The sequence below is a fragment of the Ursus arctos genome, unplaced genomic scaffold (genome assembly GCF_023065955.2).
Source record: "Ursus arctos isolate Adak ecotype North America unplaced genomic scaffold, UrsArc2.0 scaffold_3, whole genome shotgun sequence".
Lineage (NCBI taxonomy): Eukaryota > Metazoa > Chordata > Mammalia > Carnivora > Ursidae > Ursus > Ursus arctos.
Window position 1 is genome coordinate 99,865,127 of NW_026622985.1, and position 25,807 is coordinate 99,890,933.

Below are 25,807 nucleotides of genomic sequence, written 5' to 3' on the forward strand. Positions count from 1 at the left end.
TTATATATATAAATCTTATATTTATATATATATAAATTTCATATTTATATATAAAATCATGCTTTAGTATTTAATTCAAAAGAATGGGAACTCAGTCTCCCTTTTTGTTTTGTATGTCTGCCTTGTAGGGAGGTATGGAAACTTTGGAACTACAGAAGGACATAAAAGAAGAATCAGATGAAGAAGATGATGATGATGAAGAGTCTGGACGATTACGTTTCAAAACTGAAAGGAAAGAAGGAACAATTATTAGGCTCTCAGATGTAACTAGAGAGAGAAGGAACATTCCAGAAACTTTGGGTAACTTTTTTTACCTGTCTCCCATCCTTCTTCACTCCCATTTCAACTTCCTCCATAGTGCTGTTATGATTGATGAAATCGGTAGAAGCAGCTCGACTTTGTAGATTATTGTGCGTGCCATCCAGAGTGGATGGTGTGTGAAGTTAGAGCTGAGTTACGGTGCTGTAAAAGTCGTTCTATAAATTCTATAAAAATGACTGTCTTCTGGATTAAAAATGTTTGAATAAAGTATTTGATTGCTCATTTTTTTAAATAGCTTTTTCTTTTGGAGTCGATGGCCTAGACCTATGCTTCGTGCACACCGTGCAGGTCCTGGCTGGCTCTGGGAAGGTGGTGTGGGCGTGGTGCAGGGCCATTTGACCCCTCTGGAGGGCTGATTCTGGACCAGACTATTTGTATTTTGTACCTGTTAGTGTCATTACAACCATCTTTTTTCTGTGTTCTTTTTCTGGATGTCATTTCCTCTCCATGTTTTATGAGATAAGGTGACTTGTTTATAGACCTAATCAATTGAACATCATTCTGAGCAAACCCTGCTTTTAGATACCTGCGGCAGGCTGTTGCTGGTCGGCAGAGAGCCTTTTTCACTATTCACCCTACCCTACCCCCAGTGGTTCCTTTTTCCAGGGTCCTTTGCCAAGAATATTACAGTGGTTCTCAAATTTGAGTGAGCAACAGAATCACCTAGAAGGCTTATTAAAACACAGATTCCGGAACCCACTCCCTGCTCTTCTGATTCGGTAGGTTTAGGGTGGTACCCAAGGAAGTTGCATTTCTGATGAGTTGCCAGGTGATGCTGCTGCTCTGCCCGGGAACCTGTACTTTAAGAACCACTGGGGTGTTGTACTGTGTTCTAGGGAGGGTGGAAGGACACAGGGTTTACCCGCTTTCGGGTCTTGGTCAAGATAAAAATCAAGAAACTAACCGTCAGTCACTACGTTGATTACTTCTTAAACCATTATTTATAGCCCTTTTCATTTGGAAACATGCGCACGTATCTGTAAGTGGCAGATGTAAATTCTCCATGAGGAAGCCAATCTCCCAGTGTAGACAGATTAACAATAGTGAGCCAGTTTTACCATGTTACTCGACTAATTTATTAGACTCCTGGCAGTCTCTGCCCTCTGATTTCCTCCTCCTCTAGCTTTTGACCCAAGAATTCCCTGGACTTTTTTCAAATTATGCTGTAAAGTTGCCAGTTGGTCTGAAGTAGGACAACCTAAGTTTCTAAGAAAGTGGATCTGAAGTTGGCCTTGGGTAAAAGGAGGATGGGGAAAAAAACCCACAAAAGTTGTTTTTCAGCCGGAGGAATTGGTAACATTACATACGGGAGCAGACATCTCAGGCTTGGGCTGGAGAAAGATGAACAAGGGAGAGTGAGTGCCCCGGCTGAACAACGGAGGGTATCGGGCAGCATCTTATTCGAGAGGTGGGTTGGGGCTGGGGGTGAATTCATCACTTTTGTGTGCAGTTTTGTAGTGGCTGTGACATTGTCACATAAGTTGGGGACTTGATGTATCAGATTATAACTGGGATAGTTACAGGTTCTAAGGATGTGAAATCACTTGGCAAACACTGAGAAGGGCCTTTCCCGTCTATAGCCAGCTCCCTATAGGCCAGCATGGAGGTCACTTTCCCCTGAGCCTCGACACCGCCCTCCTCCGTCTGTCCTCAGCCGGGGTCATCTCTCTCTGTGCATTGTAGCTGCCCCAGGCACTGACAGCACATCTTGAGGCGTCCATCCTGCTTTTGTTCATCATCTGTGTTGCTTTCATTCCTACATCTCAGGACCTTTGCCTCATTTTGCCTTTCTCAGGGTCATTTGTACCTCCTGAGAGAAGAGGTTGGAAGGGGTTAGTGGTAGGCAAGCTGGAGCCTTTAAATACAGGGGGAGAGAGTCTGGAGTCCTCAGAGGCAGAGGGGCTGTAAGCATAAACAGTTTGAGACATTCTTTTAAACATTAAGAAATGAGGTTTAAATCCGTTTGTGGCCAGGTAATAGGGCAAGTGGAAATGGGGCTTAAATGTGTCTTTCTCTATTCCATATGCGTGAGCCCTGACATAAGCAAGCTTAGTGTTTGAAACACGAGTTTTCTAGTAACTCAGAGTTAGACTTATTCCCAGTACAAAAAGGATTTTTCTGTCCATTTACAGATTGGTTTCCTAAAACAGTGCACGCTATTACCCTGATCTCCCCCCCCAACAGAAGGTTAGTTTTACATATAAGAAAATACTGATTGAGAAAGAAAAGCTGCTACAGTATTTGGTAAACTAGAAATCTGCATAAGCTTTACCCATCAGTTTATTTGTGTGCTCCTGGTGATAGAGATATTAGTTTCAGGTTCTGTATAGAAATACTTAACATTTATTTGACTGTATAAAGCTGTTTACCCACTCTTTGTAATGGGATTAAAATGTCTTGCTACCAGAGTCCATTTGTTGTCTCTTATGTATGTATTTCTTGACAAATGATGTCTTTTAACATTTTGAATACAAATAAAAATGATTTTGTGGTATCATCGATTAATGTTGAGAACCTTCCACTCTTTGAAAAGGAAACTGGACTCACGCTCTGGCGTCCCCCGTCCTGACCCATTGGTCTGCGTGTGGGTCGTGAGTTCCCTTCAGAACCTGCGAGGGGCTGGGTCTCTCTTAGTAGTTCTCGCATTTAGATCGGGGACACTGTCCTTCAGTGGGGAGACCATGGATTCGTATATGGCTATAGAACCTGACACATAGTTGCTGATGTGTATTTTGAATTCACGTAGAATTTTGGGCTTTCACGTAGGTTAAGATCTTAAGTAAGGAGCTCAAGCCAGCATTCTGGGAACTAAGCCTTTCAGCGAATGTGACTTTTCTCAGTTTCCCGGAGGGTGGTGCACAACCACATGCTTAGCAGATAGATTCGCTCGTTTTCTGCGAAGGATGCCGTGGGGTCTAAGGACTTAACTCTCTTGTGGAACCCAGCTGAGAAGGGTTTCTAGAACTGATGTGTGTAAGGGAGTGATGTATTTTGAATGGAAATGTCAAAAGCCATCTCTGAAAAGTAGGTGTCCGTGACTGGTTTTCCTAAAGTCTCAGCACAGAAGTTCAGAGCTGCTGGTTCTTTGGCCCTAGGAGGCAGACCTGAGATTCTCTTTGAGGGCAGTACACACAGTACCCGAAAGACAACATTCATGTTAGTTAGGCCTTTTTTATCCATTAGTCTATGAGTAGGCATCTAGATTTTGCAATATTCTAAATTTTATTGGCACATGTAATACATTAAATTGTATTTTATTGTTTTAGCCTAAAGAACATTCTTATCATGTCCACATAATGTCCTCTTGAAATAATATCCTTAGTTAATTTTGTTCAAGGCGAAGGATCTGTGGGAAGAATATTTTCATCTAGTAATAAACAGTTCAAGATTGGTAGTGCTGGCAGTAGGATCCTGGCTTCAGTTTACACAGCGGTCCTTGTATTACAAGCAAGGTTTTTTTTACAAATTCCTTGATCCGAATTCTCTTGTAAAAAAAAAAATTCAGACTATCATTTGTTATTTTTATTTTGCCAAATAAGCTGTGTATTTTATAAATGTTTATTCATTGTGCATTAGTCCAACTGTTATAAAAATTAGTTATATGCAAATGTTTTTCTTAAGCACATTTTAGAAAAGGACAATACAGTGTAAAACTTTGTTTCATTGAGCCATATCTCTCTACTTTAGAATATGGACATAGTTCAGAAAACACGTAAGAGGAAATTAACATTTCAGTTGAAGTTACAAATGTAATTTCCATCCTGTCGTATTTTGGTGACCTTTTGTGACAGCTTGTCTCAATTGGAGGAAAGCATTTTTACTTGCTGATTAAAGATGTCATTTGAAACCATTTTATTACAGGGGATAGTGAAATTAATCTTGACACTTAGAACCACTAGAAAAATAATTGCTGATTCACTGCATAAAATGTGTATGTGAACCAATCATGTAGTCAAGATTAGAGTAAAAGTCTGTGCTTGTTACGAAGAGATTAAATTTTCTCTTGAATGGGGTCTAGATTTATTTGAAGGGGAGGGGAATACCATAGAAACAATATCAAGAAAATGAAATGTGGCTTAGAGATTTTGGAGAGTTTGGAGATGATTATGGAATCCAAGGTAGGAGATGAACTGGTAATGTTTAAAATTTGCCCTTCACTGTAGAAGAAGGTATAAGAATGCCTCTTGGGATTCAGTGAAACCTTTAGAAGGTATACATTTGTTAATGTAAGATACCACAGTTCAGATAATATTTTAAAGTAAAGGAACTGTATATGAGTAAGTCAGCTTTTCCCTTTTAGGGATTTAGAATAATGTGCCAACTGAAGCCTTGTAGGGCCAGAGTCTGTGTGTTTTGTGTCCTTAAAGCATTGGTCAGAGAGGTGAGCATCTCCTGGGTGTCCCACAAGCATTTGCATTAATGAGTTTTTTCTTCTGTGACTTTGCTCTCATCAGATACAGCTTCCATATCGGACCGCATGGATAGAAGTCTTTTTTTCGCAGAGTAAAGATCTTTTTTGATCTGAAATGATAATGAGTTTTCCATTGTATGAAATAGATTTCAGAGTGTTTTCATTAATAGTTTCGTTTACATCAGAACAAGCAGGAATGTGTTTTACCTCTTCATTTGGAGTCTGCGTGCCGCTGTGCACCCGCACTACTTGTACTGGTCTCACTGAGGCCGTTGTGCTGGCGTGGGCCTGGCCGAGCCCGCTCCTCCCTGGTGCCGCCCGCCGGCAGTGAGGAGGGGATCGCAGCGGCTTGAGGGCTGTGTGAAGTCGGGTCCTGGCCCCTTCCTTTTAGCTTCCTCTGTACGTTTTTGTGGTCTCAAGTGAAAATTCTGTGTGTGGCTCCTGTACCTCACTACGTGGTACCTGGGAGGGTCATGTCTTCATTTAACAGGTGTCGCTAACAGGCTGTGGGTGTCTCTGGCTGGGCCCTGCTTGCTGTCGCTAGTCTAGTTATCTCCCCGGGGGTGAGGCACTTGCTCTTTTAGGATGTCTTGTCATGTATGTCTTCCCCGTTTTCTGCCTGTAAATCTGGTTTAGGCTATTTGAAGATATCTAACATATATGCATCTTTTCAAATAGAGCTTTCAGCAGAAGCCAAAGCTGCGTTGCTTGAATTCGAAGAAAGAGAGCGACAGCATAAGCAGGGGCGCTATGGTTCGAGGCGGGGAGGAAGGAGAGGAGGCTCTGTGGTGTGTCGCGGAATGGGAGACCAGAGGAGAGAGAACAGCGAGCGTGCAAGAATAAAAGATCACAGACCTGCCCTGCTTCCGACGCAGCCTCCTGGCGTGGTAATGTTTAGTTTTATTGTGATAGTCCAAGACTTTAGAACAAATGAAAGTGTGCCGTTGTGGGTTTCATACTTGGTGTATATCTCCTAGTGTGAAATTAAGGTTTAATAGTGGGAATAATGGAGAAAGTTTCTTTAAAATATGATCTCATCTATGGTCTTATTAATTCAGTCCTCCTGGTATTCACGTAGTAAAAGGAGAATTCTGTTCGCAGCTCCTTATGGAGAAAGAAGTAACAAGAGGCTTATGTCCTCAAGTGACAAGAACCACAGGAGCCTGGCTTCCGCCCTCTCCCTGCTCGTAGAGGGCTGCTGCTCCTGAGTACCCGTGCTCAAAAAGGTGGCTGTGGTACACGTAGAATGGAGGCGGTATTGTTTATTTCATCAAATAGTTTTTCCTTTATACACTTTACCAGAGGCTTCTCCTTAAGTATAGCAGTTTCTTGTAGAGTAACTGTCCTATCCTGTCCATGATCATATACTTGGAATTTCAGCTCAGTTTGCATTTCAAAGATGAGATAATCGCAGAAGCAAAGCAAGGAATTATGGTGATTTTTATGTTCTTTTGGTTAGCTTTAGGATTTTCTGGCTTTTTCCTTCAGAAGTCAGTCTTGAAGGACAAACTTATTTAATACGAATATGCCTTCCACTTTGTCTACCACATGTCCTCCTACCTTTTTATCTGAATTTAGGGGAAAGTCACACTTTGCCTCTTTGAAGAAATGGTCAATGTTAGGATGCATTCACTTGTGAAATAACAAGGTAGAAGAGGTGCCTTACTATTTCAGCATGAGAATTCCAATTTTGAAGTAAAGGAAGGAGAGAGAAGTTGGTGGGTTAATGACAGTGTAGAGAAGTTGATGATGTTAATAACTGCTATTTGTTCGTACAACTGTTTTGATCTTAAGCTTCTGACATAGCAAAAAGGCTGGACCGTCTTCCCTGTTCTGTACCCTCACCCCCAGCCTCACCTTGCCATGTACTGAAGAGCCAGTTTGGTTATGTTGGCCTCTTTGGAAGAGAGGGGGGCAACCACACACGGCGACCTGTTTTTGTGTAATTGTATTTCTGTGATCCTGGAAAGGTAGCTTTTCTTATCCACAAAGAGAGGAGGCGTGCCCAGCCAGCCTCCCTCAAGAGAGGCTGGGCTGAGAGGAACTGTGAGTTCCTCAACATTGTTAGCCAAGTGGAAGATGGCCTGGCCGCCCCGCCGGGGGTGTGGTGTCTCCAGAATTCTCATGACCGAGGTGGGCTCTGCACCTCACTGCGAACTGGGGATAAGCCTGTGGCGTGACCTGTTCGGCCTCGTGGTGCTCTGGGCTATAAGCTCTATGCCCACCTTTGTTAGCCATGGTGTTTTAAAGTTTCACTTTATCGGGAGGACCAAAGCTGTCAGAGATGAACTTAACCTCGCTCCCACCTTTGTCCTCAGACCACAAACGCCCTCGATCCTGGTTACTCCCCACCCCAGAGCTGTCTGTCTTCTTGACTCTCCAGAGTTCTGGGAAGAATATTCTTTCTCATGTCCTTACATCAGTGCATTTTCTCCTAGGTTGGTCACTTGCCGCCTGGACTCCCCTCCCTTCACTTCTTCCTGAGGGTGCTCTCAGAATCGCTGCCTCCCCTGGGCCAGTCCTTCCTGCTGCGTTCTGGCGCTTCGGGCGTCCGAGTGAGCTTCTGCACCCTGAGCCTCTCCTACGTAGGCCTGGGCTCTGCTCTCCTTCCTTTCCCTCCTTTAGCTGCCTTCTTGTCAGCCCTCCTTTTGGTCAGAGCTCTTGCTGGGCGGCATCACCTTCCTGCCACTGGCCCTCTCTGTGCAAGTCTGAGTCTCCAGCCCTCACTTCTTGCCAGCTCCGAGTTCCCCGTGTGCTTTCTAGCTGCGCTGTGCCTCTCTACCCAGGCGTCTCACGGCTCCTTGACTCACTTGTTTCATACACGGGATTTCCTGAAGACGCCTTTGTGCTCTTGAGTGGATGACCCTGCAGTGTGTTCACCATCGGTTCAATTCCGATCGGACTCAGGTGACCCTCTGTCCATGGTGATAGGACAGGATCCCTAACTGTCCTGTGCAGAGGTGCACGTTTCACCTGCCATGAGTTAGAAGAGGGAACACGAGGGATTCTTGGAGCGTGGATAGCCGCGGATGTAGCCTGGCACTGGAATCTCTGGAAAAGTCTTCCCTGAGACCAAGGTCAAAGAGTTTGGTTTCAGAATTCTCCTTGTTTCTCTGAAATGTCTCTTTCCCTATTGCTCTTCATCCATCCTTGGCTGTTTCTTCCATTCAGCTCTTGCCATGGCCTGCTGAGTGGTCTGTCTCCCTCGCTGTGAACTCCGTCCACCACGTCACCGTCCATAGTTCCTCATATGCGCGGTGTGTGCGGGAGCGACGGGTCCCTCCCTCAGCGGTGGAGTTTGGAAGCCTCCGTCTGTTGGCACTCTCGCAGGGAAGGCAGCTTGCTGCGTGAGACCGCACCAGCTGTGCTGAGGAGCGTGGCCACGAGCAGGACTTGGGGAGTCAGGTGGTGTGCGGTCCACCTGCAGCTCTTCCACTTACCAGCTCCCTGATTCGTAAAAGCAGGGCCTTCACGAGGACCCCCTTCCACGCATTGTCAGGGGGAAGCCAGTTACTCTGTACTCGGACCTTGCAATAGGTGCTTACGACACGGGGTAGCCCCATGCTCGGCAGTCGCCGTGCTTGTGGCCACTTCCCTGCCCTCGGGACTGTTGTCTGACGGGACCGCACCAGGACCCCTGACTGCTTCGAGTGTCTGTTCTCACACCCTTGCCCCCGTGCGTCTTCTGCCTCCATGGCTGTGGCCACACTGCTCTGCGGCTTTCCCCAGCAGGTGTGTGTCTGCCCTTTCCGTCCTTTCTCCCACCCCCTCCTGGGAGCTAGGCAGGCCTCACGTCTGGTGCGGTTGCTTGTGCACATCCCCATCTTTCTTCCCCGGTGTTTCTGGCAGAGGAGGAGCAGGACTGGCTCCAAGGAGGCCGAGGGCAGCTTGGGCTCTGCCCGCAGCGCAGCGCTTGGTTCGCTCCGGGGGGTTTTATTGGCTGAACTGAAATTTTTTTAACTTTTGGGATCTATGTGAGTTATTTTGAGGCTGCAGTTTTCCCTCTTTGCCCGGAGCTGATTCACACTGTGAGGCCGCGGTGCTGGCCGGGAACAGCAGCGCAGCGTACTGGTCCCGCTGCGTTCGTGCAGGTTGTCGCTGTGCACGGACTTCTCAGCCGCCGCTCTTCCTGTTGAGCCGGTGTAAATCTGTGAGGCCTTAGGCTTCCGCTACTCTCCCTCTAAGTGTTGATTTCTGTAAACTTGTCTTTGTTTTTGCTGGTTTTCAGACGCACTCTCCAAGATTAATTCCTCCTCCGCAGCCTCAGCCGCCACCGCCACCGCCGCCGCCGCCGCCGCAGCAGCCCATCCGGAGTCTGTTCCAGCAGCAACAGCTGCAGCCTCTGCTCCCCCTGCAGCACCCGCACCACGCCTCGCCCCCCCAGGGAGTGCATCTGCCGCCCCAGATTGAGGCCCCGAGGGTGATGATGACCCCTCCCCCCGTGACCCCGCAGCAGCCCAAGAACATACACATAAACCCCCACTTCAAAGGGGCGGTGGTGACGCCCGTGCAAGGTATGTGTGTCTTCTGTCGTACAGCCGCAGGCTGCGGTGGCCAGGCCGTTGTCACGAGCAAGTCTGTAAGGGCAACCTGGCGTCTTTGCACAGCCCCCCCCTGCCCTGTGTCAGCTTGACGGGCCAACTCATTTGCTTAAGAATTTGTACCTCTTATTCTATAATGTGGTGGGGAGCACTGAGCAACTTCTGAATTTCAGGGGCAGCAGAGGTCATTGTGGAAATGCCCGAGTTCGTACCCTTCATGAATTCTCTAGTGGGAATGTGTGCGCAGTGAGTGCCTGCCCCTCGGTATGCTCTGGTGGTTATTTTAAGTGAATAACCTGCAGTGTTGTTACTACAGACACATGTTGCTGCAGCTAGGAAGCCACTTCTGAGCAGGGGCTGTGGAGCATATCTTCATGCATCTGTTCAGCACACACTGAGATACTTGTCTATCTCTGGCATTTGAGATACATTGCTGAAAAACAGTACAGAAAGCTTTCTGCGGTGGTGATCTTGCTTTCTAGCGCACAGAGGCAGGCAGTGAGCGAGGAATATCACAGTTAGAATGTGTGCAGCACGTCCGTGGACAGAGAGCAGAGCAAGGGCCTGGGGTCGGCTGTGTAACTTGGGACATGAGGGTAGGATTCATTGCAGAGGTCAGAGTTGAAGGGGGTTGGGGAGCCAGTAATGTCACTGTTTCAGGGGATAATATTCCAGGCAGAGGGGTCAGCAAGAGAGGGTGAGACCATGCCTTGAGTGTTCCAGAAACCGAAAAGAGATGCCATGACATAAGTGGAGTAAGAATAGAAAAGAACCATGTCATGTAAGACCTCAAGCCCTTCTAAGAGCCATGGCTTTTCTTCTGAGCAAAATGGACTGTGACTGGAGGAATTTAAGCAGGGGAGTGATGTGATCTGGTGTTTGTCTTAAAAGGGTCGTTCTTGCTGCCCTGTTGGGAGTGGGCTGTAGGGGTAAGGTTGGAAGCCGGCGTCCAGCCAGGGGAAGATGACACTAATCCGGATAACACATGACAGTGGCTCAAATTGGGACGGTGGCAGTGATGGTGGAAAGCCGTCAGTTGCTAGATAGAGCTGAGGACAGAGCCAGCCGGTGGTGGACCAGATGGGTGTGCGGGAGGGAGAAGGCGGACGTGAGGCCAGGGGGTCTGAGCGTCTGAAGGATGGATGTGCCACCACGTGTGGTGGGGCAGAGTACGTGTTGAGGGGGGAGGCCCCAAGTTCTGTTCCGGGTGTTCTGCGTCTTAGGTGCTAACGAGACCTGCAGGTGGAGGTGTCTGGTATAGAGGTAGTAAGCGTTCGGACGAGGGGGTCTAGGCGCAAGCACAAGTTGCAGGGTGGTTGTCACACAGGCAGGTCGAGAGGCCCAGAGGAAGGAAGTTGAAGTGTGGGGAGAGCCCGAGGCCTGGAACCTGGACGGCCAGGTCTTGGATGTGGCTGCAGAGGGATAGAGGACAGTAGTCGGGGACCCGGGTCTGGGAAGCATGGTCTCTGTGAAGACCAGAGACTGGGCTGGAGACAGTGGTAGGACAGGAGCTGAACTCTGGGAGACAGAGCTGCAATTGGGCCAGTAGACAGACAGCAGCCGGAGGTAGGTGTGACACATCAGATGATGTGAGCACCAGAGCTGGGGTCTGAAACAGCACTGACAGCCCTGAGGGACCCCACCCCACCTACAGAGCTGGCAGGGAGGAAAACAGCCCCATCTTTGGGAGCGTTGGGTTTCTCTTTGAGCGAGAAGGACGTGGCTGAGGCCCCCATGGGCTCTGCTGACACTGAACTTGGAATCCCAAAGTTGCAGAAGTTGGGGAGAAGCCCGAGATGGGACTTGAAGTGTGGGAGGAGGCCGGTGGCCTGGAGGCACTCTGAAATCGTGCTGTGCCCTTGGAGCCATGTCAGTGATGGTGACAGTGGCAAGCTGACCTTGGGTGTGTTGTGATGGGAGACCGCTCCTGTGTCAGACACCTGGGAAGCAGAGTCAGTGCAGGTCCCCGACCCCCTGACAGTCTCCGCCTGTCCCCACCTTATACTGGAATCTCTTGCTGGTCTCCTCTGCCGGGGCTCTGGGCTCCCGAGGCAAGCAGGACGGCGGCTGCACTTCCCTGCCGCCGTCCCTGTGCCTGGCACACAGCCTGTGTTTCCTGCAGCAGCTGTGGGATGCGCGAACCCCCACGTTGGAGTAGCCCTTTCCACAGTGGCTTCCCTGGACAGGCACCTGCAGTCAGCGTCATTGTCAGAAGCATTTTACTGAGGCCGGCATCTGTTACTGTGTATTTCCTCATAAACACTGAGTGGAAAACTGGCAGACGGTAGGGTGCACAGATTTTCTTTAGCCTAATAAAAACAAATAGTATTAGAAGTCCGGAGTGGGAAAGCTCCAAGGAAACCCCAGGACGTCTTCCAGATACAAAAACCGTGTGCCTTGCCAAAAAGTCAGCAGCCTGACAGATACAGAATGCAGGCCTTACGCCGCAAAGCTCATTGTTCAGTAAATACAAGATCAGCTTTCTGACAATAGTTTTTACAGTCTTCGAACCAGCTAAATGATTTTTCGACTTGAAGCTGACTGCTGTAGAGCCCATGTTCCTTCTCGCTAGCGTACCTTTGATCTTGAGCTAGGCTGCTGGGGGAGAGAGCGCAGCCCTGTCCTAGCTGGGCGTGCACACAGGGCACCATTGACGAGTCGTGTGTTCGCTAAATGAGCGAGCTCTTCCTGAGCGAGGCTGTCGGTGTGTGCGTGTCTCCTGTGCATAGGCCGTTCACTCACCCCGGGGTCTGAGCTGCAGGCCGTTGAAAGGTACATGAAAGTGTTGTTTTAAAAAAAGAGTAACAGCATAAGCACATCTTTTCCTACTGGCACACATTTTCAGGGATGAAGAAGGTTCCATCATATTATAATTAACTAGTTTTGATGGAAATTTATTTTCTAGATTTTTTCCCTATTAAACTGTTATAATGAATTAAAAACTTAAATCAGTTTAGTCCATTAAATACATGGGACAATAGAAAGGTAAATGTTAAATATCAAATATCCCGAGTCCAGGGTTCAACTAGGGTGGTGTTACCATTACAAGTATTAAATCCTTCTGCTCCCGGCGCAGAGGAAGGCAGCCAGTTGGAAGTGTCCCTGCTCGAGAGCCCAGGAGCCCGCAGAGCTCCTGAGCGACACTTTGCAGAGGCCTTGGCCAGCTGACCGGAACCCTCCCTCTGGGCTGGAGTTCTCATCTGCCTCTCTCGCACCATCCTTAGGTGCTCTCTTCTGTCAGCTTCTGTTCTTCTTCCCTTTTTTCTTTTTTGTTGCTTTTTACAGTTTACTTAAAACAAACAAACACCCCCCCCCCCCCACAGCAAAATAAAAGCCAGCTAACCAGGTTCCTTCTGTGTAAGAAATCTGTTAATTATAATCAGATTTCTTCCCAGGATCGCTCCTAGCTTTCTTGCTCTCATTCCCCCCAGTTAAAGAGACCTAATTTTTTTCTTTAAATCTTTTCACTGTATTGGAGGTTTCTGACAGGAATTGATGTTTAAATGCCAAGTTTAAAGATTAGTGGCACATAGTCTTGAAGGTCTGGGTACTTTATATTTGGTCTTAATTTAAACACCATCGTCTTTATATTGTTTAATAGGTAGTTTATTTCTCCTTCCCTTTCATTATAATCTTTTGAGGGACTCTGATTGTTTCTTTCTCCACTTCACAATCTACTATTTTGTTTCAGATAAATTGATGAACTCCCCCTCCCCCTCCCCCAGTGCCTTTTAGGAGGCTGTGCAGACTTGGGGGCTGGAGCTTGTTCTGTGTAGAGTCTCTCAAATTGACCTCTTCTCATTTTGAAATTTTGACTCATTGGATTAGGGGCTCTCTCTCTCGGGCTTCTGCCATTTTACATTTTATCCAAGTAAGTTTCTTTTAGCCACACTTCGTGTTGAATGGGTAGTGACTCTGTCCCATACACGCTAGCACTTTCAATTGGACCTGTGGGTGTCTGACCCTCATTACAAGGCTTGACGTATAGAGTGCCTTGAATACCTGTAGTAAATAATATTTATCTTAGTGTCCTGTTTTTAAAGTAATTTTGACCTTTAAGCTGTATCATTTTTCTGTTTCTCATTCACCAGACATTTTTTAAATAAATTTGGTATGTGATACTTTATTTTCTCTGTATCCTCACATGGCTTGGTTTTTCTCCGTGCATGTCTGTGTTCTGATGTCTTATAAGGACGCCAGTCACACTGGATCAGGGCCAACCCGTATGACCTCATTTTACTGTAATCATCTCTTTAAAGGTCCCCGGCCCAAATACACTCCTGTTCTGAGGGACTGAGGGTTGGGACTTCAGCCTACACATTTGGGAGGGGGGCCGCAGGTCGGCCCATGACACCTGAACGCCTGAGAGCTTACTACGTGCATCTGGCCGCACATTTTAATGACAGCTACAGCGCTCCACCGGGTAGCAGTCCCCTCCCCAGGTGGGTGTGGTTTTTTTTTTTTTTTTTCCCCTCCCTCCAAAGTCAAGATCAGCACAACGCGTGTGTTTCAGGTAGCTTCAGTGTACCTGATTTAGCCCCAGGGTATAAAATTAACAGGCGGCTTCTTCCCTGGTGTAAAATGCCTGTATTAAAATGACATGGTTTTGTGTTCTTCCGGTAGATGGATTGGAGTTCTGCTTGTTTAAAAAACAACAGCCAAAACCAAACCGAAGTCTTGGCATAGTAGAATGCTCAGTAGATGGTTTTCTGTAACACTACCATGGGTGTGTGTGTTTTCCTTTCTCTGCCCCCCCACCCCCTTATGTTTCTAGAGGATTTAGATTTAGATTTGTATTTGATTGGGGTCAGAAAATGTGACTGGAATAGATAGTCTGGATAACTGGGATATGGATGTGAAACACAAGGCTGTTTTTTATTTTAGAGGAGTAAGCTCTTTTCTATTGCAAAAATTTTAGTTTTAAATAGGAATTCCCTGCTGAAATTTTATCTTCTGCATATGCTGTTGTATGCTGGCAAGCGTTCTGCTCTCCCTTTCCCTTTTATGGGATTTAGGTTAAGTGTAAACCTAGTATATTACTGGTATTTTACACATAGTATATATTTTATATTAAACTTAACATATTGTATTCCTTTGTCGGTGGGTTTGTTTGTGAAGTAAACGGTGTTTGTAACCAAAGGTGTTTTCTTCTAGTGCCCTTGCTGCCAGTCCCGAGCCAGCCGAGACCCGCCGTGGGGCCCCAGAGATTCCCAGTGAGTAGCAGCTGCTCCTTCTGCTCTGATAGGGATGAGCATACATTCACTAAGAAATATTAATACAGCAAATACAAGTGGTTCCAACTAAATATAAGTTTAAAGATTTGTAAATATTGACAATAATTTTTGCAGTGGAAAATGTTTGTTAAAAGCTTAAGGTCAATGGATTTTTGAGAATGGAATTAATTTTGTTTAACTGTAAAAGTGTTGAATCAGGATCATCATACAACGCTTTTCATCTTAAAGAGTATGAATTTTGATTCCATTATTGCTGTATGTTAAGTGAGAAAGGGCCTTGCTTTATTATTGTGTGTGCGTGCATGCACGCACATGTGAATTTGTGTTCATGTGGGTATGTGTGTGAAATTCTAAGGAATAATAACGATCTCTCGGGGCACCTGGGTGGCTCAGTTGGTTAAGCGTCTGACTCTTGGTTTCGGCTCAGGTCATGATCTCAGGGTCCTGGGATTGAGCCCTGCATTGGGCTCCACACTCAGCCTTAGGATTCTCTCTCCCTCTGGCCCCCCCCCCCCCCCGCCCTGTCTCTTGTCCGTGCGCTGTCTCGCAAATAAATACGTTAATCTTAAAAAAAAGGAGAGAGAGATCTCTTCACTTGCTTAAGAAAAAAACAACCAGCCAAACCTCAAAAGTCTTAATGAGCTATGGGTTTTATAGTTTAAAATGAAGGTTTTCTCTTTAAAAATATCTTTACAAGAAAGCACAGGTTTCTCCCCCCTCCATACTTTGCTGTGCTTTCCTTAACTTCGTCCATTCTTCAGTACATTTTAACTAGAAGAAAATTGTCCATTAAATAGTTACATCTGTTTAAATAAATTTTGGGTTTCTTTGGGTTTTGGGTTAGATTTGTCATTAGTTCTTGGTTTCATTAAATCAGTGAGGACATGTTCTTTTTACAGTGATAAAAAAAATGGATCCGACTGTAAAATTTTAGTATCATTTGTATGTAAAACAGATACAGTTTTGTTGAGACTGGATAATCTCTGATTTCAGGAAATATCTACAAGATATATTTGACCCTGGCTTTGACACTTAAGTAGATAGCATATTTATTATAAGGCATTTAGCAGAAGGGTTTTAACGAGAGCTCTAGGTGTCCAGTCAGATGATTATTCAAAAATAAAATCATATTGGATTTAAGGTTCAGAGTATTTTTTAGAAACGTCTTTGATTTGTAGTTATTTATGAATTATATGGTTTCTAAAACTGATTCTTAATGATCTTATTCCCTTATAATAACTAATCTTTCCTTTAAATTACTTACAAAGTGCTAACAAAAACTAGGTTTTTAAAATTAGGTGGTGTTTATTGAGTACAATTTTCTGTTCAAAGCACTTGTTGTAACAGCCAGGGTTTATTAATTGCATGGCCCAGTGATAGGCACATGTGATTTAGTTGTTAGATACATTTCTCTGGTGACGTTTAACTGCTAGTTTCTAGTTCAACTGCTAGTTACTATAAAGTACTAATATTTTAAGTACTTTTTGCTGTTTTTCAGAAACGTAAGCAACTGTGTTACAATCATTATTACACTTGCTTTTGTGTTTTGTTTGCATTATAGGGATAAAATTTGATGTGAAAACCAGTTTTAGTTTAAGAAAAACATAAAACAGTGTTGTGTGTACTTGATATTTTTATAAAAATGTGTTTATTAATATAAAATTAGAATAATCATTTGTAATTTTCATCTATTTTTATTTTTCCATTCTGCAAATATAATTTATCTGATCCTAGAAGAAGCAAACCACACAATACTGGAGGATAAGGGGATAATAAAAGAAAATTTCTTTCTTTCTTGCTCTCTTTTTTTAAAAGATTTATTTATTTATTTTAGAGAGAGAGCTCAAGGGGGGTGGGCAGAGGGAGAGAGAGAGAAAGCAGCAGACTCCCCACTGAGCACAGAGCCTGACACAGGGCTCAGTCCCATGACCCTGAGATCATGACCTTTAGATCATGAAATCCAGAGTCAGACGCTTAACTTACTGAGCCACCCTGGAGCCCCTAAAAAATATTTCTTTGAGAAACTGAACTTAACTATTTTTTTAAAAAAGATTTTATGTTCAGGTAGTCTCTACACACAACGTAGGGCTTGAACTCACAACCCCGAGACCAGTAGTCACACACTCCAGCAATGGAGCAGCCAGGCACCCCGAAATTGTGAACTTATTTTTAAGTTATGTAGTACTGTGGGGGTAGTAAATGCTGTTGAACTGCTTTTGGAAAAGTTTCTGCAAGGTGTGATGTTTTGTTCTGTTACTATTTTTGAGATGGGCAGTATGTATGGGTGGCAGGAAGTGGCTGGGCTACACAGGAATTACGTATGTGCAACGGTAGGAGAGACTCTTCAGCTCATGTATCTGTCAGTGTCTAACACTTCTTGTACCTTTTAAGTCCCAAATGCTGAATCTTGAGCTGCAGTTACAGTGTACCCGTGGTCTTGAAAGTGCAGTGCTCCTTTCGGCCAGAACCCCCATCTTGCAGTAATTCACCAAAATGACCAACACAAAGGAAAAGAGGAGAGGTACCCGCTGTATGTTCTTTAGGCCTTTTAGAAAACATGGGGTTGTTCCTTTGGCCACCACATACATGCGAATCTATAAAAAAGGTGATATTGTGGACATCAAGGGAATGGGCATTGTTCAAAAGGGAATGCCCCACAGATGTTACCATGGCAAAACTGGAAGTGTCTACAGTGTTACCCAGCATGCTGTTGGCATTGTCAACAAACAAGGGCAAGACTCTTGCCAAGAGAATTAATGTACGCATGGAGCATATTAAACACTCGAAGAGCCGAGATAGCTTCCTGAAGCGTGTGAAGGAAAATGATCAGAAAAAGAAGGAAGCCAAAGAGAAAGGTACTTGGGTTCAGCTGAAGCACGAGCCTGCCCCACCCAGAGAAGCACACTTTGGGAGAACCAGTGGAAAGGAGCCTGAACTGCTGGAACCCATTCCCTATGAATTCATGGCATGATAAATGTAAAGAAAATAAAAGACCTCAAGACTGTTTAAAAAAAAAAGGAAAGAAAGGAAAGTGCAGTAGTGCTCTACTTAACGTCTGTAGTCTAAAATATCATTACGAAGGGGGACGAACTCTGGGCCGTCTCCTGTTATTTTATGTAGACCAGATCTTTATTGAATAAAATTGTTTTTTCCTTTTCTACTAGGTTGGACTTGGTTGCTCTCAGTGTAAATGTAGTTTTGTGAGCATGTTGAGTTTCTCCTTCATGCCAAGTGCTTCTGCCTAGTGCTAGTCCCAAACCATAAAACAGAGTAGCTAGTTCAGTGAAGCCAGTTTTGACCAGAGTAAAATTATAAAACTAGTGGGGACAGTCTTGCTGTGTTTTAACAAAGCCCCTTGGAGATTTCTTACTGATGGCAGTCTGCCCCGGGGTCTGTCCTCTTACTTTCACTAAACTGAATTTTGCTTCGTAAGACGACCTCCCCCAAACTGATAAAACATTCGCATTAGGAAGCCAGACTTCGGAATCATCATGGGTCTTTTCGAATCGGTAGACTTCCGTGGCACACGAACAGGTGTGAATCACGCTGATCTGTTGAGCAAAGTGAAGTTCACTGTAGTCTCGCAGCAAGATCGCTCAGTACTAAATTGCTGTGTCACTTATTCACCCGCTGTTTACCTGCACTTTGTGTGCACAAGGCCCAGAGCTAGGCCAGCTCTGCTGGGCACAGGGCGAGTAGGACTCTATGGAAGCTGACCTGCAGACGTGCGTCAGGGACTCCTGAGCTGTCAGGAGAGCCTCACTGATGCAAGGAGCAGTACGGAGTCATTCAAGGGGCTTAGGCTGGGGAAGGACAGGACGTAGTGAGCTTCACTCCGCTCAGTACGTTTCTGTAGTTCACATCTGTTGATGTGTCAGGGACGTCTGCTGGCTCAGACAGACTCCATGGTGAACCCTCCATAAAATGAGTAGTTGGGAGAAGGGGTGTGTAATTTAGTTTTTTTACTTGTTGTTTTCAATGATACATACGTGAATTTGCTCTGGAGAATTACATCACACTCACTTACAAAAATTAAGCTCTACCCATCTGACTGAAGAGTAAAATAGGCAGCCAGTACAAGTACCATTAAATTTCCAAATTTTAAAGGAATTAGTATCTAGTTGGTATTAATGCTAAGGTATTCCTGCTCTTCCCCTACAGTGACAAGCTTTACTTTCCTAAAAATCCATTTTGCTTGACAGTTTTATGAAAACTTGAGAAATTCTTAATTTAGAACTAGTACGCCTAGAAATTGTATTAGGTGGTAATGCCTCTAGTTTTTTAATTAAAAATCAGAGAATTCTAGGCAACCTAATATTAAACCTATTTTCCATAGAATTATTTAAGATTGTTTCAAAAATTCAAATCTTAGGTGAAAATATGGTATTCTAGGCTATGCGTGATATAGTAGGAGAACTAATATTTTTATTTCCTGTTGGTGAATTTTATTGAGAATTGAATAAAGAGTTTCTAAGACAAAGATTTGAATGTTAAAGTAATAAGTTTCAGAAGCATCCTTATATTTGATTCTTTTGGAAAATACTGCTTTAGCTCTTGGCATCGAGTTGCCCCTTCTGTGCTCCCATCAGGCTCTGTGTCTGGGCCCCCCCCCCCCCCCCCGTTTTGGAATTAGGTGAAGTGCTTTGTGATTTAGGTTTGCGTCCAGGAGTTAGATCTGTGTATGTAAGTTTCGCTACGGATGCAGCTCTTAGTTCTGCACTTTAAAACATTTCTCATCACAAACTTTAATTCCCAGGTTGTTTTATTTTTTCAGATCTGAATTGTGAACCTTTCTTTGACACATAAAAATATATCTCAGTTGATAGCGTTATCAGAGAATGAATTCTTTACATACTCATTTTTGTATCACAGTGACTCTGCCAAATGTAAAATACGGCTCAGCTCTCTGAACAGTGAGTCCTCCCAGGAGCTGACGGCACAGGAAGTAAGCGTCTGCCCTTAGGTGTTACAGGTGCTGTGTGAGGGCGCGTCCGCTCTGCGCTGCGTCTGGTCTGTGTGCTCCTCCGGTCTTGCCATCTACCACCTGCCATCCCTCATGCTCTCATTCACGTTAAGACCTTTGAATGTAGTTTCACAGAACAGTTGTGGTTTTCTTTGTTGTTTTGTTTTTGTGGGGGAGTGGGGTGGGAAGGCTCATTTACCTTTCTGCACGTGAGCTGTTCTCTTTTGTCTTTCAAATCTGTTTTCATTTCCAAATGCTCTTTGTTTTGTGTTAGTCTGATAGGTTTCCCTTTCCACAAAGGCTGTCCCTGATGTTTTTGCCACTAATGTAAAGTTCAAAGTCTTGTTTTTATCCATAAGTATATTTTCTAGTTACGTATTTATCCTCAGGTGTTTATTGTTTTTAAAGTTTGCCCACTTAAAAAAGTATCACTAAAATGTTGGTTAATAATAATTTTACAGTGTTGCTCTGAGATTTTGCTAACCTAATTTGTTTTAAGTTTTGGTGCAGTTGCTGGTTTTAAGCATATGGATAAATCCTGAGTAACTCAGGTTGTAAAGATTCTTGACCTAGGAGCGTATTTTGAAACCTGTTCAGTCATTGATTTTGAATTGATGTACTAGGTAAAGGCTGGTATTTCAGGGTAGCCAGTTAAATACCAAGTACTTTGGCTGCTGAGTAATTTCTCAGTGATTTTTGTTGTAATTAAAACTAACAATTGCATTTAAAGAAAAGACTACTAATAAGTTTAAATTAGTCTTCTTAGCAATTACATTATTATTTAGGTTAACCCAGTAAGATTTCCGTTTGTGTTTACTGTGGAGCTAATAGCACCTCACAGGTAGGTCTGAGTGCATTCTTTTCCCATGGAGCGGGTGCATGGTATCAGGTGGTGGTGATTGACAGGTCCTGGATGTGTTTTATATGGCATTTCATGCAAATCATGTTTGATGAGACTGCTGCCTCAAATTCCATTTCTTTCTGATTAGAGCCCCTGCAGATGTGAATCTAGACTTTATTCCAGCCTTTCTTTTGAACCCCTAACTGTTTTTACAACTTGCCTGCAATGCCTTGTAATTATTGGCACTTAAGATCAGGAAGGAATGATGGGCATTTTCTCTTATCAGATCTACGAGTAGTAGAGGCGAGTGTGGGATGAGAGCCTTCCAGCTGTCAAAAATTGTCAGGCTTGCAGGGAGAGAATGCAGTTTAAAATGCAGGTGACATAATACCCAACAGCCTCCATTTGCTAGTGGGTTTCTGATTAATCATGATTACCATATATTATCATACCATCAAATTTAATCATATCAATGAATTCCCATCTGCAGCAATAAGAGGAACAGCTAAACACTATGGTAACAGCTATTAAGTATGGTGGTTATGAGATTCAGCACCCCATTGACTTGACTTGCCGTCCTGCCAGTGTACATTGTATGTGCCGGGTAGATTTTGGCTGGGCAGGAGTCCGCACACATAAGTCTGAGCCCCGGGAGTACCGACTGAAATTATATGAAGTAGGTTTCTAATACAGTAAGTCAGCCAGTAGGCCACATTATAAAGCTACCTTCTAAAAGTGTGTGCTAAACTGTTGTGTTGAGTCTTTGGCTAAGTAAAACTGTTACGTTGAAATGAAAACCTTTCATGCATCCTTTCATAAATAGTAGACTAAAACTCTCGAGTGCAGGTTACCCATCTGTGATGTAACAATCCAGCCAGTGCAGGGTTGACTATAATCCAGATTGTCAAACTCTCAGAACCTCCTGTATGTGCCAAGAACATCTTGATGGCCTGTTTTTATTGATGCATCCTGCAAAGCACACCAATTTTCATCTTAAATTCTTATTTTCTTTGGAGTCTCTGAAGACCTGTAGTTGTGTTAAAATGCATTTTTAAAGATAAGCTTTGAAAGAGGCCCTATTTTATTATAAAGGACTGGAAAGTACTTCTTCCAAAAGATGAGACACTTAAACTCTTTTTTTTCAACTTAGTCCTTTTGATGCGCAAGCCTGTGAAAATTCACAAGTACATACAGTTGTGTAATCACAACAGTTAAGATGTCGAGAGCAGTCCTGTCTCCCGAAGGGCTTCCTCGTGCTGCCCTTTTGTGGTCACTCCTCTCCCCATCCCAACCCCTGGCAGCTACGATCTGTTTCCTGTCGCTGAAATCCTGTCCTGTGAGTGGACTCCTGTGGCATGTTGGTTTGAGTCTGGCTTCTTGCCCTTGCCACAGTGCTCTTGAGATTCTTTCATCCATTATGTTGCACCTGTAAGTGGCTCGTCTTTTTTGTTGGCAAGTATTATTTTGTGTGGATGTACCACAGTCTGTCCGTTCACTACGTGGACAGTTGGGCTCTCACGAATAAAGTTGGTATAAACGTGTGCATCCTTTTCTTTGTGATCGTAGTTGTCAGTAAATAGCTAGGCGTGGGGATTGTGGGTCATGTGGTGGGTGTATTCACAGATGAGAATTTTTAAACAGACTGTGCTCTCAGTTGGTAGAGCTGCAGGTCTGGTTTTTAACTCCGTCCTTTTTGAGTGAGGAAATCGTTGTCTTCAGCACATACTGTTGCAAATCATTGGGAAAGGAAAGAATTACTGAGTGTTCACTGTGTCTCAGAGTTTGCTCAGAGATTGTGTTCAACAGCCATGTGAAGGTAACGTTTTCTCCAGTTTACAGGTGGGGAAACTGAGTCTTGGAAAGATTCAGTTGCTCAAGTTCACGTAACTGTGTGCAGGAGATGGGGTTGCAGCCCCGGCAGTCCTGAGTCTCTTAGTCATGGTGTACCTCTCTCTTTCCTGAGTATTAAAATGCACATGAGTAAGCTGGCAGATTGGATCCGAACTGTATTTAAGATTTTGACTGTCAGTAAGAGCTGAAGTGGCTGTTTGTTCTGGGAGGGCCACTACTGTCCTTGGGTGGGATTGTTTGGGGAGGACAATGGGGAGGGGTAAGGTGCAGGGATAAAGGGCTTTTCATTGTATGAAATAAGAGAAATAAATAGGCTTCAGTATGTTCATCAAAAGCAGTGTTTTGTACTAAGTTAAAGATGTTACAATGTGTGCTACGTGCTCTGGTTTCACTGCTTGAGCCAATAGCATTATCTTCATGTATTTAAGTCCATGTGGGGTCCTGCCCCAGTCCCCCATCTGTGAAGGCTGGTGCTTAGCCCTAGGTATGTGCTGCTTCAGAACGTTTAGAAAGCATCTCCCAATACCAAAGTACCTTTTAGGGAATAAATGTAGGTATTAAACAAGGCACAATCTGAAAGAAAAAAGATCTATGAAAATACCAAAATAAGAGGATTAATATTGTGATAGAAGGGCATAATTTTCATTCTGTCAGAGGTCACTAGTGGTCTTTATTCTTTGCATTTAACCCACATTTAATCAGAATTAACTGAGAGGCGTTCTTAAGTGTCTGTTGGTCTCTTATATAGTTCTTTGCATTTTAAGTGAGATTAATAAATGAAAACATGCTGTAAAGGATGGTTGTAATTCATTGAAAGATTCATGAAGTCTCAATGACATTGTTAAGATATTTAATTAGTCTTATTAAAATATACCAAGTGACCCTGTTAGGGAAGCTGATAAGTCATACAATAGCTGTTAGAGCCTCTTTATTCTCCGCATTATACGATTAACTTTGGGCTAAGCAATTTATGCAGAGTTCTCATCTTTTTTTTTTTTGTGGTTGAAGTTGTCAGTTCTCCCAGAGTAGGATTAACACAGATAACATCATGTAATTAACAAGAGATGCGGAACAAGTGAGAGTGCAGTTTGTATAAGAATTATATGAGAAAGAATGATAATTTTTTTTTTTACCTTAGACTCTTAAAGGGATATAAAGAAAAGCAAAATAGAGCAATTAGTCGAAAAGATTAAGGTAGCCTTTTCTTTCAAGAGGCAGAAGAATTAGTACTGAAAGTTCTGTTAAGTGATGTATTCACAGCTCACTAACAGTCTTAAAATAATTGTGCATTTGGTAGAGGGAATTGGTAATTTATTATCTTTTATACCCGTGAAATGATAGAAGTTCTTAAATGAATGCTCCCATCAGGAGAGCCTCTGAGGTGGGGAATGCCAGCCTGGAACCATGGCTTATTCAGCATTACCTGAAGACACATTGGTCACAGCAGAAAGCAGTGTGTGACGGCAGAAAGAGCAATTTATAAAGCAGGAGTCTGAAAATGGGCCTTTATGTCCTGAGTTATGTGTGGACGGTGGAACTTGGGCTAATCCACTTTTAACTCTGTAAACCTGAGTTTCCTCATCCCTTAAAGGGAAAGTTGTCTGTTGTGCCTGTTTCTTGGCACTGTGTTTGTGAAAGATACGGTGTTGTACTTGACTTGTTTGGGGTCAGGATGTGAATGAGGCTGCACGTGACAGAAAACTCCGTTAACAATGACTTAATCCAAGTATCTTTTATTTTTGCATAAAAATGAGAAAGTTCTGGGTTGATATAGCAGTTCTGTGATGTTACAGGGACCAATATATTTTTCTGCCCAACTTGCAGGCCAAAGGAGAGGAGGAAGGATGGGGACAAAAGCTGTGTGCCAGCTGAGGCAGCCTAGCCTGTAAGGAGCCTCCCTAGAGCCCCCATCCCACAATGCCAGCGAAGTCTTGTTGGCCAGGACCTGGTCACATGACCATCCTTGTTACAAGTTTAAGGTTTTTTTAGATGGGCAGTGCTGCCCTTTTACTACTTAGGAAGAAGTGAGAATTTATACTAGGTAAGCAATGAGCAATCTTTTCCACATGGCTAAAACTTAAGGCTGGAATTTAAGTTATGTAAATACAGAAAAAGAAAGTGACCTCTGTTCAGAGTGAAAGAGAAACCAGTGAGGAAAATGGCACAGTGAGCTTCATGATACCTGCTAATTGTTAAATTTCTATTTCAAAAAGGCCATACTGATGATAGTCAAGCTTTTAGGATCTTAAAGCTTAAAAGTTTTAAAGTTCACGTAAGTATTCAAATTCTCGGGGTTCTGTTATCCATTGAGGCCGGTGGACACGACGAGGGGCCCACGTGTCTTCCCCAGATGATTTCTCCTTTGTGTCGGTCATGAACTGCTCCCTCCAGAGAAGTAATATTTGTCACTCTGGTTTATTTCATGTATCAGCCATTGACTTTCTTTCTGAATAATATCTTGTATTATCTGCCCCTTTTTTCTAATCTTCCTACCCCCTGGCCCTTATGCAGGCATTTGGCATCTTGGAAATGGGCTTCTTTCTGGTTAGATTTGACGCAGGTGCCAGTGTCGTTGGGCCTGGTTGACCCACCATAATCAGTGCCCTCCGCCTGGCTGCCCCGGGTTATCACACCTGGCTGGTGTCAGCCTGTGGTTTCAAGGTTACACTGGCAGAACCCTCTGTTTCCATTCTTATTTTGTTGGACAAATACCAAAGCCAGAAATTCCCTTGTTTACTCAACTTGAGTCAGCGCTTTCTTCTAAATTGTAGATAACATCTCTGGTCTGGCCTCCTTTATCAGTTTCTCATAGGTTGATCAGATAAGAACTGCTAATTTCTCTTACCATTCAGGCCAGCCATGGAATTTCCATGGCTTTGTGACTGTAGACTTGATTTCGTATTTATTGGTTTTTCTTGACTCTCCAGCACTCACATACTCTCCCTCAGTTACATATACATATGTGATAATGAAACAGCAAGACAGACGACAGAACATGAAATAATGGTTCATAACAAGGACGGTTGGGTGACTGTGTGCTGTGGAGATGGGTGACCCGGGAGTGAGTCCAGGCTCTGCCACTTCTCGCCGTGTACTGAGTATGAAATATCGAAATGCTCAGAAGATGCTGTGAGCGGAATCCCTACCTCAGAGGGCATTCTGGGGGTTGAAGGAGATGGCAGAGGAGTCCCTTGCAGTTAGCTAGCAGCAGCAGTAGGTGGGCTGCAACCTTGGATCAGCAGGGACACAGCCCAAGATGGGGATTTGGGGGCACAGGCTTAGGTAAGGGTGCTGGGGATGCAAGATGGGAAGGGGGTGGAACTGGGCTACCGTGTAGTCTCAGGTCAAAGTCTCTGGCCCTGGCCTGATCCTCGGGGGTGGGGTTGGGGTCAGGTGGAAGGGGGCCTCTGGAGCATAAGCCCTCCCTCAGAGTTGTCCGCTCTGGACTGTCACAGGCAGGCCTTGGAGGAACAGCACCCATCGGCCAGGACAGCATTTGCAACAGCTGGGGCCTGCGGCACCTGCACGTAAAGGGGATGTGGCGATGGCCCCGGAGTGTCCCGCACGAGAGGATCCGCTGAAGTGCAGTGACTGACCAGCCCTGAGCCCTCAGAGGCTCGGTACTGCGAGGTGTTCTCTACTCAC

At 44.4% G+C, this 25,807-nt stretch overlaps 1 protein-coding gene and 1 pseudogene across 9 annotated transcripts in view; both read left to right on the plus strand.

The window, feature by feature from the left end:
- Nucleotides 1-25,807, plus strand: part of RBM33 (RNA binding motif protein 33) — a 131,186-nt gene that overhangs the window by 56,684 nt on the left and 48,695 nt on the right. For 7 of the 9 annotated variants that reach the window (XM_026479211.4, XM_026479212.4, XM_026479216.4 and 4 more), the window contains 4 exons: nt 129-300; nt 5,411-5,619; nt 8,961-9,246; nt 14,428-14,486. In XM_026479211.4, coding sequence (XP_026334996.1) covers nt 129-300; nt 5,411-5,619; nt 8,961-9,246; nt 14,428-14,486 — 726 coding nt within the window. The remainder of the gene's footprint in view (nt 1-128; nt 301-5,410; nt 5,620-8,960; nt 9,247-14,427; nt 14,487-25,807) is intronic. The other 2 variants (XM_057304496.1, XM_057304498.1) reach the window with 1 other exon arrangement.
- LOC125281129 (60S ribosomal protein L21-like) lies at nt 15,023-25,486 on the plus strand (annotated as a pseudogene).